Source organism: Podarcis filfolensis (genome assembly GCF_964270895.1).
Source record: "Podarcis filfolensis genome assembly, chromosome: 13".
NCBI classification, from domain to species: Eukaryota; Metazoa; Chordata; class Lepidosauria; order Squamata; family Lacertidae; genus Podarcis; species Podarcis filfolensis.
In genome coordinates, this window is record NC_139615.1 from 6,072,005 (window position 1) to 6,089,019 (window position 17,015).

Consider the following 17,015-nt stretch of genomic DNA (forward strand, 5'->3'; position numbering starts at 1 on the left):
GGGGACACACGCAGAACCCCCATTTGGTGTACCCACTCCCACTTCTTCAGCTGAAAATCCACACACACACAAAACTACTTTGCCTTGTACCAAAAAGTCCCTCAAAAAGCACTCTGAATTATTCTCTCTCTGTGTGTGTGTGTGTGTGAAATTAAACACGGCTTTTTAGAATACACCCTCCCTGCTCCCCACTCAAATGCATCAAGGTGTAAAACTAATCCGCCATTTTGAAGCTGAAAATGCAGAATACCATTTTAGAATTAGGGCAGAGGTGTAGAAGCATTTTGGTCTGAGATGCCGACATTTAGACCATCTAAACCAGGAGTAGGGGTAAAGGTAAAGGGACCCCTGACCATTAGGTCCAGTCGTGACCGACTCTGGGGTTGCGGCGCTCATCTCGCTTTATTGGCCGAGGGAGCCGGCATACAGCTTCCGGGTCATGTGGCCAGAATGACTAAGCTGCTTCTGGCAAACCAGAGCAGCACACGGAAATGCCGTTTACCCTCCCGCCGGAGTGGTACCTCTGTATCTACTTGCACTTGTGTGCTTTCGAACTGCTAGGTTGGCAGGAGCAGGGACCGAGCAACGGGAGCTCACCCCGTCGCCGGGATTCGAACCGCCAACTTTCTGATCGGCAAGTCCTAAGCTCTGTGGTTTAACCCACAGGGAGTGGAAAAGCCTTATTTTCAGCCTGGGGGGAAGTTCCCTTCTTCCCGGGAGCCGGGGGCAAAAGTGGGCGGAGCATCACATGTAAATAAGGGTGTGAGGGGTGTGGCCTGAGGAGAGGGCCAGGCAGGGAGTCCTGCAGGTCCACTTGACCCGGACACCCCTTGCAAACCTGATTGCCTGTGGACAGTCAGATGATTCCCCCCCCTGGCAAATTCTCACCCGAATCATGGCCACCATCTTCTGCCCGTCCTCCCGCAGTTTCTCCTGCCTCCGCTGCTCCGCCTCCTCCTGGGAGATGGGCAGAGCCTTCCGCAGACTCCTCAGATCGGCTTTGACCTCCGCCGTCCCCTTCCTCGACCTTTCGTCCCCTTCCTTCTCCAGCTTGGCGTGGGGCCGTGAGGGCTCAGGGCCCCCTCGCTGGCTGGTGCAGTTGCACATCTCGCACACCCGCCCGGGGCACTTGTTCCAGAAGGTGCAGTGCTCACACTGCCAGCCAGAGGCCTGGAGGGGAAGGAATCGAAGAATCGTAGAGCTGGGACCCCGAGGGTCATCTAGTCCAACCCCCGGCAATGCGGGATCCTTTTGCCCGACGTGGGGCTCAAACCCACGACCCTAAGGTTACGATGCAGATCGACACGCAGCACCACCCCGTCAGCGGATGGACAGAAGAGCGAAAGCTGACTGGGATCAGTTACAAGAGGAAATTCCCTGCACAGAATCCCCTTCATGAGCCAAATTTACACCGGGGGCTTCGTTTGGTAAAAATCGAGTGTACACTCCCAGAGGTCATGCTAAATACATCGTTTCTGGTAAATAGCTGCTAGAGGAACATAAAAATCTATGTCCTGGGCTTTTTAGATTCATCTACCCATGTACCAGGGACGTGGGTGGCGCTGTGGGTTAAACCACAGAGCCTAGGACTTGCCCTCTGGCCTAGAGGTACACTTACGTCTTCCTGTTGCGGCCCCGGCTCTTTCCCCCAGGTGATGAGGGGTTTTGCGTCTCCCGTTCCGGGCTTCCCCGCCAGGCGGGGTCTGTCGCACATGGCGCACAGGACCGTGGCCGGCTCATTCTCGAAGGTGCACGACTGGCACGCCCAACGTCCCCGGGCCAGCTGCCCCAAGCTGGCCGGCTCGTCCTCGGGCGACGGGTTGACGGGCGTCTTGCAGCCGCGGGGCCGGTCGCAGGCCACGCACAGGACGGAGCGGGCGTCGTTGTTTATGCGGCAGGCGGCGCAGCACCAAGGGAGCCGCTGGGTGGTCACGCTGTGCCAGGGTGGCATCAGGGGCTCCGTCGGAGGCCTCAGGGACCCGGCGTCGGAGGTCACCAGGGTCACGCTGAAAAGAGAGCCGAAGCCGAGGCAAAAGAGAAGCGCTGGTGAGGCATTTTTGTTGGGGATTGTAGGGAAAGACCTGCCAAAAAAGCTGAAAAACATCTTCACGTACGCGACAACAGCTGCGAGAGTTCTGGTAGCACAAGGATGGAAGACGGAAGAAACCCCAGCTAAAGAATCATGGCAAGAAAAAATGATGGACTATGCAGAACTGGCAAGACTGACATACAAGGATAACTGTGACTTTAAGGATGAATGGGAACCCTTTACAAAGTATCTGAAGACGCAACAAAGCGAACTGGACTCCTTGGCGGGTTATGAATAAACATTCACAAGCTTTTCATTGATAATAATCAGCGAAATAGTTTGAGGAGCTCTACAACTTTGTAACATGCAGAAAACAGCATTCGCAGAGAAACCAAAGACTGGAACTGAGGGAAGTTGGGGGGTGGGGGTGGGTGGGTTTTGTGTGGGAGGGAGAAAAAATGGGGGGGAAACAAGGGTGATATGTTTTTGGATAATATGTCTTGTTTTAATTTTGAATAAAAAAAAACTTTATATATATAAAAAAGAGAAGCGCTGGTCAGCAGTAAGCGAAGCATATGCTGCAAACCGCCCAGATGGAGGCCGGCCTGCAAATTTAAAAATGATCCAACGAGTCGCCTCAGGGGATGGCACCGTTTTCTGTTTTGCCCTGGCGGGGGCAAAATGCCTCAAGCCAGCCCTGTAAACTATTGATGCAATTTGCTCCTTTTGAGTCAGCAGAGTTGCACAGAACGTCTTTCAGAATCTTCTTATACCTGAAGGAGCATCTCCACCTCCATCGTTCTGCCCGGACACTGAGGTCCAGCTCCGAGGGTCTTCTGGCGGTTCCCTCATTGCGAGGAGTGAGGTTGCAGGGAACCAGGCAGAGGGCCTTCTCGGTGGTGGCGCCTGCCCTGTGGAACTCCCTCCCATCAGACGTCAAGGAAATAAACAACTACCTGACTTTTAGAAGGCATCTGAAGGCAGCCCTGTTTAGGGAAGTTTTTAATGTTTGATGTTTTATCATGTTTTTAATACAGTGGTACCTCAGGTTACATACGCTTCAGGTTACACACTCCGCTAACCCAGAAATAGTGCTTCAGGTTAAGAACTTTGCTTCAGGATAAGAACAGAAATCGTGCTCTGGCGGCACAGCGGCAGCAGGAGGCCCCATTAGCTAAAGTGGTGCTTCAGGTTAAGAACAGTTTCAGGTTAAGAATAGACCTCTGGAACGAATTAAATACTTAACCTGAGGTACTCCATTGAGAGCCACCGAGAGTGGCTGGGGAAACCCAGCTGGATGGGTGGAGTATGTATAATAAATTTATTATTATTTCATAGTTCAGCTCATCTGTGGGCGAATTCCCACATGGGAATAAGGTAAAGGTAAAGGCTAATGACCCCTGGAGATCCCGTTCCAGTTCTGCTTAAAGTATTTACTGAAGACTTAACATGACAACTACTGTTGTCTAACGGAAGTAAGGTAAACCGTTCCTCTTCTCTGCTCTTTAGCCATGCGACCAGAGTAACAGCCTCACTCCTCCTTCAGAGCATGTCTAATAAAGATGCCCGTTGCCAAGGGAACCCTGCCTGATGCTAGGAGAAATCTTGTTTTTCCGGGCAAAACTATGCAAGGTTCATTTCAAGGCTATTTTTTGACTACATTCTGCAGGAATGGGTATTGACGGGACCTGGATGACCACATATTCTAAGCCAAAAGGCACCTTTTGGGAGTGGACTATTTGATTTATGGGCTACTATTCAAATGAGGCTGCATTTTAAATTATATTTTAACCTGTATTTTAATAAACTGGTTCTCCCCCATTGTGTTTTATTGTAATTTTATTGGTGTTATCCGCCCTGAGCCCAGCTCTGGCCGGGGAGGGTGGGGTATAAATATATTATTATTATTATTATTATTATTATTATTATTATTATTATTATTATTATCATTATTATTATTTCAGAACTGTGAGGGAAACGGTCAAGGTTGCCGTTCCTATGATGCTTCTGCCCACCAGAAACAAAACTCCCGCTTCCTTGACTAAAAACACAAAGCGACTTTAGGACACCCTGAGACGTCCAATACCATTTCCTCCTCATGAAGTGAGCAGAACAGAAGCAGGAAATGTCCACCCCGAGTAAAACCATCCCAGGAAAGGGGCCAAATCATTAGCCTTTATGAACGCAGCTTGGGGGCAGAAAGATGGAAAGACGGAAGCGGAGTCAAAGCGGGGGTCGACTGTGCTAACCTGGGTGCCGGGGGGCTACGCCAAGCTTGCTCCTTCATGGGCACCCGGCAGTGATGGGTCCGCGAGGGGTGCTTGTGGAAGAGGCGGTCACAGTCTGGGCACAGAGACTGGGCACAAGCGGGGCAGTGTAGCAATGGGGGCTCCAAACCACACAGCAAGCAGGATTCTGGGGGCAGGTAACCTGGGTGGGAGGAGGAGAGAGAATCAGGAACACCCCTCTGTCTTTTTAGGCCAAGGAAACCTGAACTTTACAGGCTAAGTAAACTAAAAAGGTAAAGGTAAAGGACCCCTGACAGTTAAGTCCAGTCACAGACGACTCGGGTTGCGGCGCTCATCTCAGTTTACAGTGGTACCTCAGGTTACATACGCTTCAGGTTACATACACTTCAGGTTACAGACTCTGCTAACCCAGAAATAGTGCTTCAGGTTAAGAACTTTGCTTCAGGATGAGAACAGAAATCGTGCTCCGGTGGCACAGCAGTAGCAGGAGGCCCCATTAGCTAAAGTGGTGCTTCAGGTTAAGAACAGTTTCAGGTTAAGTACGGACCTCCGGAACGAATTAAGTACTTAACCTGAGGTACCACTATACTGTCCGAGGGAGCCTGCGTTTGTCCACAGACAGTTTTTCCTTCTGGCGAAACCAGAGCAACGCACGGAAATACTGTTTACCTTTCCGCCGGAGCGGTACCTATTTATCTACTTGCACTTTGACGTGCTTTCGAACTGCTAGGTTGGCAGGAGCAGGGACCGAGCAACGGGAGCTCACCCCATCGCGGGGATTCGAACCACCGACCTTCTGATCGGCAAGCCCTAGGCTCTGTGGTTTAACCCACAGCACCACCCGCATCCCCTAAGTAAACTACCCCCCAAAAAAAGACACCAATCAATATATATGCCTGCACAATCTGCTATATCTCTACTAGACCTGAGGAGGAGACAAAAGCACCATTTCACACGGCTGATGCTTTCCTCTACAGCCACAAGATCTAGAAATATGCTTATTACAATGGAACCTTGGCTGTCGAACGCAATCTGTTCAAGAAGACCGTTCGACTTCCGAAACGTTCCACAACCGAGGCTCAATGGGTGGTCGGCAAATTCCATTGAGAAAATGGGAGAAACACGCTTTGGAAGCTGTTCAAAAACGGAAGCATTCACTTCCGGTTTAGGGCGTTTGGGTTCCAAATCGTTCGGCTTCCGAGACGCTCGAAGAAACCGAAGTTCCACTGTATTATTCTTTTGCTAACATCTTGAACGCCGAGTTTTCAGGACACTAAAGAACCTGCAACAACGCATTCCACCTGCCTATTTCATGCTTTTGCTTTACATTTTAAAAATTGTTGTCACAGGATCATAGAATGCAGGACTCTCAACGAAAGCATCCAAGGCAGATGGTCACCCAACCCAACCTCTGCTTAAAAACCTTCAAGGAAGGAGAGTCCATAACCTCCGGAGAGAGACTGTTCCACTGTCGGAACAGCTCTTAGTGTCAGAAAGTTCTTCCTGAGGTTTCGTCACAAACTCATTTCTTGTAACATGAAGCCATTGGTTTGAGTCCTTCCCTCCAGAGCGGGACAGGATTCGAACCAATGGCAGGGGCATAGCCATCTTCTCTGTTCCATGCATGTTATAAAACGAAAACTACTTTACAAAACAAATAAAGATTGTGAACCAAATTCATGAACCACGGAACCATCACATCGATGCCCGACAGGCAGGTATTCACCTGGAAAAGCCCCATGCTATTTCTACTGCCAACCTCTTGGTACTCCTTTACCTGTGGGCGATAATGCCGAAACGGTGCGCGGCGGGATCGCTTCTTGAACAGGGAAGGCGTCTGCGATGAGGCCAGCCTGGGAAAGAGAAAAGGACATTGTGCCATCGTGACCTCAAGGACACACCGCAATACGTTCCACCTGCAGCCGTCTTCGAGAAAAGCTAGGAAGCTGTCGAGAGTGCGAAACTCGGGCACCTACCTCCTGACGGGAGTGCAGGCGGGAGTAGCAGGAGGGCCTGGTAAGGCGTCATCTCTGCCCCACCTTGTGGATCGAATAGCCATTGGATAGAGAAAAATATCCCCTGTCCAGTCCTAAATGGTTGGGGAACTACAGTTTCAGACCCATGGTAGAAGGAAGGTCCAGATCTGTCAGCTTTTTGACATTCTTATTAAGAAGCTGACGGATCTGCCTGAAGCATTTTTGTTAGTAAAGGTAAAGGGACCCCTGACCATTAGGTCCAGTCGTGACCGACTCTGGGGTTGCGGCACTCATCTCACTTTATTGGCCGAGGGAGCCAGCGTACAGCTTCTGGGTCATGTGGCCAGCGTGACTAAGCCGCTTCTGGTGAACCAGAGCAGCGCACGGAAACGCCGTTTACCTTCCTGCCGGAGCGGTACCTATTGATCTACTTGCACTTTGACGTGCTTTCGAACTGCTAGGTTGGCAGGAGCAGGGACCGAGCAACGGGAGCTCACCCCGTAGTGGGGATTTGAACCGCCGACCTTCTGATCGGCAAGTCCTAGGCTCTGTGGTTTAACCCACAGCGCCACCTGCGTCCCATTTTTGTTAGGGATTGTAGGAAAAGACCTGCCAAGGAAATTGAAAAACATCTTCACGTACGCGACAACGGTCTTAATAGCACGAGGATGGAAGAATGAAGAAATCCCGACCAAAGAACTGTGGCAAGAGAAACTGATGGACTATGCGGAATTGGCGAAATTGACACACAAACGACGTGACAAGGGCAACTGTGACTTTAAAGAAGAACGGGAACCTTTCACAAAGTACTAAAAGAAACAAGAAAATGAACTGGACTCCTTGGCAGGTTTTGAATAAACACACACAAACTTTTTATTGATAATATATAGATAGAGAAATTAAGGATCTTTACAATTTTATAATATGCAGAGAATAACATGTGCTGAAAAACCAGAGAGAGGAGCTGAGGGAAGTCTGGGGTGGGAGGGTGGGTTTTTCGGGGAGAGTGGAGGGAAAAAATGGGGGGGGGAATGAGGATGATGTGTATCTGATAAAATGTGTTGAAATTCCTAATAAAAAATTTCCAAAAAAAAAAAAAAAAGCTGACAGATCTGGACCTTTCTTCTACCATCTGTGACTGGATTAAAGACTTTTTGAGGGATCGGACACAAACAGTGAGGATTGGGACTGTTACATCTACCTCCCTGAAGCTTAGCACTGGGACCCCACAGGGATGTGTGCTAAGTCCCTACCTGTACTCATTGTACACATATGACTGCATATCATCTGATCCATCTACAGTAATTATTAAGTTTGCAGATGATACTAGCATAAAGGGCCTAATTGCACGCGGAGATGAAACAGCGTACAGGGGAGAGGTTCAAAAAATATCGACATGGTGCTTAGAGAATAACTTGCACCTAAATACAAGACAAAGGAGATGGTGTTGGGCTTTCGGACGAAGAGAGGGGAACCCGCCTGTTGCATATCGGGGGGGCTGTGTGGAGAGAGTCTTCTCCTTTAAATTCCTGGGCGTTTACCTTAGTGAGGACCTCACTTGGAAAATCAACATAACTCAGGTGGTCAGAAAGGCCCAACAGAGACTCCATTTCCTCAGGGTCTTGCGAAAGAATAATGTGAAACAACAACTGATGAACTCCTTTTACCCGTCCACAATAGAAAGTGTCCTTTCATATTGTATCACAGTGTGGTATGCTGGCTTGACAGCCACGGACAGAAAGTCTCTACGGATGGTGGTGAATACAGCGCATGATATCATGGGCTGTCCCTTGAGCCTGCTAGATGACATCGCAAGGGATCGTTGCCTTAGGAGAGCGAGAAAAATCCTCAGGGATGACTCACACCCCGCCCAGCGCCTCTTTAATCTTCTACAGTGGATGCTTGGGTTGCAAACGTGATCCATGCGGGGTGCATGTTCGCAACCCGCAGCGGCACGTCTGCGCATGCGCAGGTTGCGATTCGGCGCTTCTGCGTATGCGCGACCGCCAAAACCCGGAAGTAACCCGTTCCAGTACTTCTGGGTTTCGGCGTTCTGCAACCCGAAAAAACGCAACCTGAAGCATCTGTAACCCAAGGTATGACTGTAGCAGGAGCTATAGAAGTATAATCAGCCGTACCAACAGGCTAAAAAATAGCTTCTATCTATGGGCTGTTAGGCTGTTGAACGGAAAATAACATAGCGAAATTGACTTGCAAGGTGGTGTGTTGTTTGATAAGAGATTAAGTGTTTGGGGGGGGAGGGAGGCTCCTTTAATTTCATAGTACACAGATTGTACAATGACAATAAAATTATTATTAGTAGTAGTATTATTAGCTCCCATCACCAGGCTGGGGTGTTAGGGGACAGGTATTACCGTATTTTTCGCTCTATAGGACGCACTTTTTCCCCTTCAAAAATGAAGGGGAAATGTGTGTGCGTCCTATAGAGCGAAGACGCCATAGCCCCGCGACCCTCTCCCGGCTGGAGAGTTAACGCGTGGCTATGGAGGCTCCTGCCATAGCCGCGCGTCACCTCTCCAGCCGGGAGAGCGCGCTCGGGGCTAAAGCAACCCCCCCCCCCCGCGACCCTCTCCCGGCTGGAGAGTTAACGCGTGGCTATGGAGGCTCCTGCCATAGCCGCGCGTCACCTCTCCAGCCGGGAGAGCGCGCTCGGGGCTAAAGCAACCCCCCCCCCCGCGACCCTCTCCCGGCTGGAGAAGTGACGCGTGACTATGGCAGCAGCCTCTCCGCTGCGCCTTTCTGCTGCTCCCTGACCTGCTCTTTGGGGCTGGTGGTGGGCTTCCCCCCGCCAGCCACAAAGAGCAGGTCGAAAGGAACCTTCCAAGGTAGCCGCCTGAACGCACCTTAAACGGCACCTTGTTTTAGAGCGGGAAAACAAGAGGGGGAAAATTCTTCCACTCTCTGTGCAGCGCCTCCTGCCGCTTCGCTGAAGGGGCGCTGGGCAGAGAGCGGAAGAATTTTTTTTCCTTGTTCTTCCCCCTCTAACACAAGGTGCGTCCTATTGTCTGGTGCGTCCTATGGTGCGAAAAATACGGTATGTCCACCTTTGGTCCCCCCCCCATTGAACTCAGCTCTCACCTGTGGCTCCTAGAAGCTGTCAGCATGCAACAGTGGCCACATCCTGGGAACAGGATTAGGCCAGGGTAATCTGAGGATTGCTGTCAGAACCACAGCAGAGTGAATGATACACACACACACACACGGTTCTGAGGCAGCCAGTGGGGCTGGGGTGGCCCCTTGGGCATCATTAATGCCCACCTGAAACTCAAATGGACGAAAACACAAAGATCTTCTCAGCTCCCTCTCTGCTAGCTAAGCTCCTGGGGCTTTATGTTCCCTCACCTGACTCACCTGTAAGTTGTCCCCGCCCTGCATGAGTTCCTGCAACACCTGAGGATTGGGGTGGTTGTCCTAAAAAGGGAAGAAAAAAAAGAACCATGAGGGTATGTGGCGTGTTGAATTTATAATAAGAATAATAATTTATTATTTACATCCCGCCCATCAGGCTGGGTTTCCCCAGCCACTCTGGGCGGCTCCCAGCAGAATATTAAAAACACGATAAAACATCAAACATTAAAAGCTTCCCTAAACAGGGCTGCCTTCAGATGTCTTCTAAAAGTCAGGTTTATTTCCTTGACATCTGGTGGGAGGGCGTTCCACAGGGCGGGCGCCACCACCGAGAAGGCCCTCTGCCTGGTTTGTTTTTTTCCCGACTTTCCAATTCCAAAAACGAGGGGTGCTAAAAAGTTGCAACGTGACTGGGGAATTAAAAACATATTAGGTTACATTAATATAAATTAGCTTTGCTTGATAGGATGTGTGCAAAATTGTATGGAATTTGTTAAAAGTTCAAGTTCAACAATGTCAAGTACTTGCTGTTGTATTATATTGCTATTTATTTGTTTATAATTCCTGACATTGCCAGAAGTTAAAATTTTTCCAAAAGCAGTTTATGAGCTTCTTCATTAAATGTAGACTTACCGGGCTAAATGTTGTCCAGTCACAAAAATAATAGCACATTTGAATTCCTCACGTACTTTAAAGACTGCTCACTGAATAAATTTGCAGAAATTAAGTGTCACTCTCTAAAATGATACGCCCTATTATTTTGTGTCCTGGCGTGTTTTGTTGAAGTCAGAACTGATGTAAGAAAATTGCTGAGTGATGTTGGTGTTGTGTATTTAGACTGCCTTTGTGTAGTGTGAACACGGAAGTGAATGATGTTTTTCGGTGGTTGTATTATTGGGTGTGTTTTAAGATTTATGATTTTTAAAAATGATATATTGTAGTTATGTTGCATTTTGATGTATCCCAATATATTTCAGCACTGTGCATATTATTTGGGTGTTTTGCTCATGTCTAGAGAGCTTTATTTAATTCTGCTACTTAAAATGTGGAATTACGGTTATCATTAGCAGCAGTAGCGACATAAGGTTTCAAATGTGCAATTCATACTTTTTGTTGCTTGTATGGAGTCCTTTTCGCTGCAATCTGTAAGCCGCTTAGAGATTTCTGTTGACAAACGAACTGACCAAATTAAACATAAATGAAAAAACTCATTCTCAGCTGGGAACCCGAAGCTCATCCATCACTATCTTTCTGAATGGGACAACTGTGCCCCCGAAGGACCAGGTGCACAGCCTGGGAGTCATTTGGGGCTCACAGCTGTCCATGGAGCCGCAGGTCAGTTCTGTGTCCAGGGCAGCTGTCTACCAGCTCCATCTGGTACGCAGGATGAGACCCTCCCTGCTGGCAGACTGTCTTGCCAGAGTGGTGCATGCTCTAGTTATCTCCCGCTTGGACTACTGCAATGCGCTCTACGTGGGGCTACCTTTGAAGGTGGCCTGGAAACTACAGCTAATCCAGAATGTGGCAGCTAGACTGGTGTCTGGGAGCTGCTGCTGGGACCATATAACACCAGTCGTAAAAGACTTGCATTGACTCACAATTCAAAGTGTTGGTGTTGATCTTTAAAGCCCTAAACGGCCTCGATCCTGTATACCTGAAGGAGTGTCTCCACCCCCATCATTCCGCCCGGACACTGTGGTCCAGCTCCAAGAGCCTTCTGGCAGTTCCCTCCCTGCGAGAAGAGAGGTTACAGGGAACCAGGCAGAGGGCCTTCTCGGTGGTGGGACCCGCCTTGTGGAACGCCCTCCCACCAGATGTCAAGGAAACAAACAACTACGCAACTTTCCGAAGACATCTGAAAGCAACTCTGTATAGGGAAGCTATTAATGCCTGATGTATCGTGTGTTCTTTTATATTCTGTTGGAAGCCACCCAGAGTGGCTGGGGAAACTCTGTCAGATGGGTGGGGTACAAGTAAGAATTTGTTGTTATTAATTATTATTATTATTATTATTATTATTATTATTATTATTATTATTATTTCTCCGGCACATCTAAGGCTTCCGGGTCTCATGGTTCCACCATACCGAAATAAGGAGATTCAGTTCAGCCCGTAGCACCATGACATCCACGGTGATCGAGGCCACGTGAGGGATATCTGGCTCCAGCAGATGCTCCGGGAAGCAAAGTCCGTCCGTCTGTTCCTCCGAATATCCGTAGAGGCGAAGGACGTCTCGCCCGCCCTGCCAGGAACGTGGGGCACACAATAAATGGGCTGAGGTGACAGGAGGAGGGGCTCAGCTGGGACACAGCTTAGCTCGGCCTCTGCCAGGAACAGGGCCTTATCAGTGTGGGCCCCCTTCTCAATGGAATATCTTTCGCCAGGCTCATGCTATTAGTTGTAAACAAAATAAAAATAGAAATTCAGAAGGATATAAGAGAAGGGAAGAGCCGAGTGATTGAGCCTGGTGCTGAAAATATACCAAAGGACATAGCTGTCAACCGTCCCTTATTTGGCAGGAAACTCCCTTATCCCAGCGCCGTGTCCTGCTGCTGTCCCTTATTGATGATGTCCCTTAAATTTCCCGGGTTTCAAAGGAAGCAGCTCCTCTCCCTCCCTCCCTGCCGGCCAGGGAGGAGGGAGGCTCCAACTGTGTTGCTTGGCTGCGTTGCTCACCCAGTAAGGAGTCTAAGAACGACTGGGGGGTGGAGCTTGCATGCCTTGTGCCAATCAAATCGGCCGCGTTGCCTGGGGACTCGCCTTTGCTCAGCGCTTCCCAGTGGAGAGGTGATGGTGGTTTCCCTTGCTGCATCCCCTTTGCCGGGTTGCTGCGCTGTGGGAACCACCGCTTGAGGCTTTGTTTGGCTGCTGGTTGACTAAAATGCCTTATTTTGGCTGCTGATCCCTTATTTTTGAGGCTGCTAATCCCTTATTTTCAAATCTGTAAGTTGACAGCTATGCCAAAGGAAGGGGTGGGCAGACAGGGAAGGAATGTTTCTCTCACCTGGATGGTGTCCACCGTGTCCCGGAAAACGGGGTTGTTGAACTTGACAGTCCTCCAAAAGCGGGGCTTGTGGGGGTTCAACAGATTGCGCCCATATTTCTCCAAGATGTTCAGAGCAGTGGAGATGGTGCGAAGGTCCTTTTGAGGCTGGGGAAGGGTTCAAAAATTGCCGTTGTCTCTTTGCATATTTGTACCTACCGTATTTTTCGCCCTATAGGACGTACCATCCCATAAGGCGCACCTAGTTTTTTGGGGGGGAAATAAAGGGGCTTGCGGCTTGCGGAGAGCTGCGCGAAGCCTGGAGAGCGAGAGGGGTCGGTGCACACCAACCCCTCTCGCTCTCCAGGCTTCAGCGAAAGCCTGCATTCACCCCATAGGACGCACACACATTTCCCCTTCATTTCTGGAGGGGGAAAAGTGCGTCCTATAGGGCGAAAAATACGGTAAACCCCAATCTCCAAATCACACGAGTCTGTACAGTGGTACCTCGGGTTACATACGCTTCAGGTTATATACGCTTCAGGTTACAGACTCCGCTAACCCAGAAATAGTGCTTCAGGTTAAGAACTTTGCTTCAGGATAAGAACAGAAATCATGCTCCAGCGGCGCAGCAGCGGCAGGAGGCCCCGTTAGCTAAAGTGGTGCTTCAGGTTAAGAACAGTTTCAGGTTAAGTACGGACCTCCGGAACGAATTAAGTACTTAACCCGAGGTACCACTGTACTAAACTCTTCTAAGAACCCCCTTCCTTTGGGGTTTTCGTTTGCTATGTTCTGACCCTCCCAGACCCCAGTTGGCACTGCCATATCTCAAGCGTTCAGAGGGACGAGCAGGGTTCACGGTGCATTCACACCGCCTTACACACATCACGAACTTTACCTCTTATCTTAGGGACTAGAACCTTGTTCCTGGGGCACCTTTTTAAATAAACAGCGGAGACCCTGAGGATTCTGGGCAGGGACTATTCAATTCTGCATCGGTGCGAGGGAATCGCACTGCAAAACGATAAACACCACCGTGACCCAGCCCCGCTACCAGGCGAAATCCCAGCGCCCCAAAGCAAAACTTTGTGTTTACTAAGCTCAATCTACATAACGACTAGTTTTGCCGACGCACCTAGAAAAGGGCTTGTTTCCTTTCCGCCCCCCCTTCCTTGTGGGGAAGCCGCATTGCAGGCAGACATTCCACAGGTGAAGCTCCCAGCTGCCTATAGCACCAGAGCTCTTGCAGGGAGAGACACACCCTAGTTTTGCCTGCCTTGTAGCGTTCCCAAAACAAGGAAGGATTGGACTCTGATTAATAGAAAACACACGAGGCTTGACCAGCAAGACTCTGGGAGGAGTGCGTATAATAATTCCTGTCCAGCCCTTGGCCCAGGTCGTTTTATTCACGAAAGAACTTTTTACACAGTGTTCGTAAGAACGAATCAGATTTCCCCTGAGCGTTTCAAAACCCCCACGTGGGACAAAGTCAGATCAGAAGAAATTCTTTTAACTACAAAGAAACTATTTCCTACTTGTTACAGATAGGTAGCCGTGTTGGTCTGCCATAGTCAAAACAAAAATTTTTTTTTCCTTCCAGTAGCACCTTAAAGACCAACTAAGTTAGTTCTTGGTATGAGCTTTCGTGTGCATGCACACTTCTTCAGATACACAGTGTGTATCTGAAGAAGTGTGCATGCACACGAAAGCTCATACCAAGAACTAACTTAGTTGGTCTTTAAGGTGCTACTGGAAGGAAAAATTTTTTTTATTTCCTACTTGAACATGCATATGTTCTGGGGTAAATAAAACAGGATTAAAAGGAGGAATGCATTCAGCAAACCCAGAGGTCATAAACCAAGCAGTAAACATAAGAGGAAGGATGTCAAGGAAAGATTAGGCATCTTTATCACCTCCATGTGAAACTATTTCCTGGCCCTAAAATTAACAAAACCAAGAAAGGGAACATCAAAGCTAACTATCATCTTTATGACCCAGGATGCCTGATGAAGCAACTGGCCTGTGTATTTAGAATGCTTATACGTGCCTGTCAGGCGTAGAGAAAGAAAATGGCCGAGGCGGAGAGGCTTGTGGGATTTGATCAGAAATTATTGTCAATGAATCAAACCCAGTCAACGCAATGCTTTCATTGCGGACACAATGGCCTGCTTCGTTTTTCATAATTCCTCATAGCAATCCCACCTGACCCCCACACTCTGGATATCTGCACCCCTACACTGCCTGATTTCTGAATCTCCATCTTTCCTCCCCAAGTTTCAATCCCCACCACGGTTTTCCAGACCCCCCACCCCACCCCCGCCATTGCGCGCGCACACACACACACACACCACTGTCCCCTTACCTGCCCCTGGGTATTGGCTCGTATAATACCCTTGGCATCGATCTTCAGGTATTTCTGAGCCGGGGGAAACGGCATCTCTAGCAGACGCTGTACAGTCTCTGGGTTCTGCTCTAAGGGATTCTCGATCAAAGCAGCTACCAGTTCGTCCCGGAGAGCCATGAATTTGCGCTCCACTTCTCCCATGGCTGCTACCTAAGGAAGAGAAGGAAATATGCAAGAGAAAAGAAAGACTCTCTCCTACGATATCTGTTGGGTTTAACCAAGTATTCCCGTCACCCACCAACGGGGGAAAATAACCTCAGATCAGGGCGAAAAATGTATTTATTTTTATTCATGCACGCATTACCAGATTCACAGGGCAACTTTCCTTCAAGGAACTAAAGGCAGAGTTCATGGCGGGGAGAGGGGGAAATCTGTTTTGTCTTCACAACAGCCCTGAGAGGTAGAATAAGGCAGAGAGTAGGTGCCCTACTGAAGGTAAATGTCGTTGCTGAGCAGGAATTTGATCTAAGTCATGGGTAGGCAAACTAAGGCTCAGGGGCCAGATCCGGCCCAATCGCCTTCTAAATCCGGCCAGGAATCACCATGTTTTTATGAGTAGAATGTGTCCTTTTATTTAAAATGCATCTCTGGGTTATTTGTGGGGCCTGCCTGGTGTTTTTACATGAGCAGAATGTGTGCTTTTATTTAAAATGCATCTCTGGGTTAGTTATTTGTGGGGCATAGGAATTTGTTCATTTTTTTTCCCAAAATATAGTCTGGCCCCCCACAAGGTCTGAGGGACAGTGGACCGGCCGCCTGCTGAAAAAGTCTGCTCTAGTCAAACTCTATCCTACCACACCATCATGATGTTAATTCTTTTTTAAAAAAGTTTTTCCCCCCAATTAGTATTCCATTTTACAATGCATATAAAACAGAGAAAACAATTTTAGCAACGGGCAAAAAGCGAAAGGTGAAAAACAAAATGATAAAACATGCATGTAGAATTGAGTGCTTGCACATGAGTTAAAATATCAAAGTCCAAGCAAAGATTATCAACTTTATCGTATCGTCAAGTGTAGTTCCAGGCTTGTGATGAAGGCTGTCTTGAAAATGATGGTTCTGCTGTATATGTCATAAAGGAATGGCAAATCATACACAAAGCGCCTGGAAGTTTTAGTCCTTGTCGAAATCTCAAATTATCCGCAATTTTCTCCATCGCAGCTCTATTCCAGAGTGAGCGGTTACCAAGAGACATGTTAATTCTTGACCTGCCTATTCTTTCCGTTGCTGGATGCAGCTCAGAAAAACATGAGGAAGTATTTAGCCGCCCATGAAAAACCATATATACAAACTTAATCTTGTTTTGACAATGCCTTTTGAGGGCAGATGAAGAGTTCTAAGGAGATCAGGAGATCATTTCCTCCATCCTGACCTTTTAACACCTGCTTTTAGAATTCTTTTACAATACGGTTCACTTTTATGCACTTTTCAATTGCCATTTTTAAAAAATTCTTGTTAGCCGGCTTGAGTATGTTTTAAGAAGCAGTTGTCCCTGAATTAAGAGGGTTTTGGTTTTTAAAAAGAAAGAACTGCTATCCATTTGGCCATGAATAAAGACATCGGTTCCCTCTCCTACAAGTGTTTAATTTAGCAAAACCATGTTAGGATTATTGTTTGGGCTGTTATGAAGGATCGTGGTGTGAATTTTGAATACAAATAAACTTCAATACTGAACTGTCATAGGCTGCGTTTTGAAAATTTCACCGGCCTCTAACCTTGACACCTTCCAGATTTTTCTCTCCCCTCTACAATTTGCATTATATGGATATATCATTGTCAGTTTGAGGGTAATTCTTCACACATCCAAGGGAGCAAGGCTCTAGTCACCAAGAAACCTTACCCCACCATAGACTTGCTAATATTTTACAGTAAAATCCTACTCAGAAGCAGGCAAAGCCCACTGAGCAAATCGGTATGAAACTGCTGCCACATTCAGCCGCCGAATGAATATTTTTGTTGAATTAAATTATGAATTAAATGCCTACAAGTGATCAGGGTGAGAAAG

The 17,015-nt window shown here is 48.2% G+C and overlaps 1 protein-coding gene across 2 annotated transcripts in view; it reads right to left on the reverse strand.

Moving 5' to 3' along the window:
• RNF31 (ring finger protein 31) overlaps positions 1-17,015 on the reverse strand; it is a 38,369-nt gene that overhangs the window by 19,973 nt on the left and 1,381 nt on the right. For both annotated transcript variants that reach the window (XM_083580830.1, XM_083580831.1), the window contains exons 2-9: positions 14,969-15,160; positions 12,628-12,774; positions 11,710-11,865; positions 9,627-9,686; positions 6,056-6,131; positions 4,279-4,459; positions 1,619-2,006; positions 889-1,170 (exon numbers count right to left, since the gene is read on the reverse strand). In XM_083580830.1, coding sequence (XP_083436956.1) covers positions 889-1,170; positions 1,619-2,006; positions 4,279-4,459; positions 6,056-6,131; positions 9,627-9,686; positions 11,710-11,865; positions 12,628-12,774; positions 14,969-15,151 — 1,473 coding nt within the window. In that variant the 5' untranslated portion in view covers positions 15,152-15,160. The remainder of the gene's footprint in view (positions 1-888; positions 1,171-1,618; positions 2,007-4,278; positions 4,460-6,055; positions 6,132-9,626; positions 9,687-11,709; positions 11,866-12,627; positions 12,775-14,968; positions 15,161-17,015) is intronic.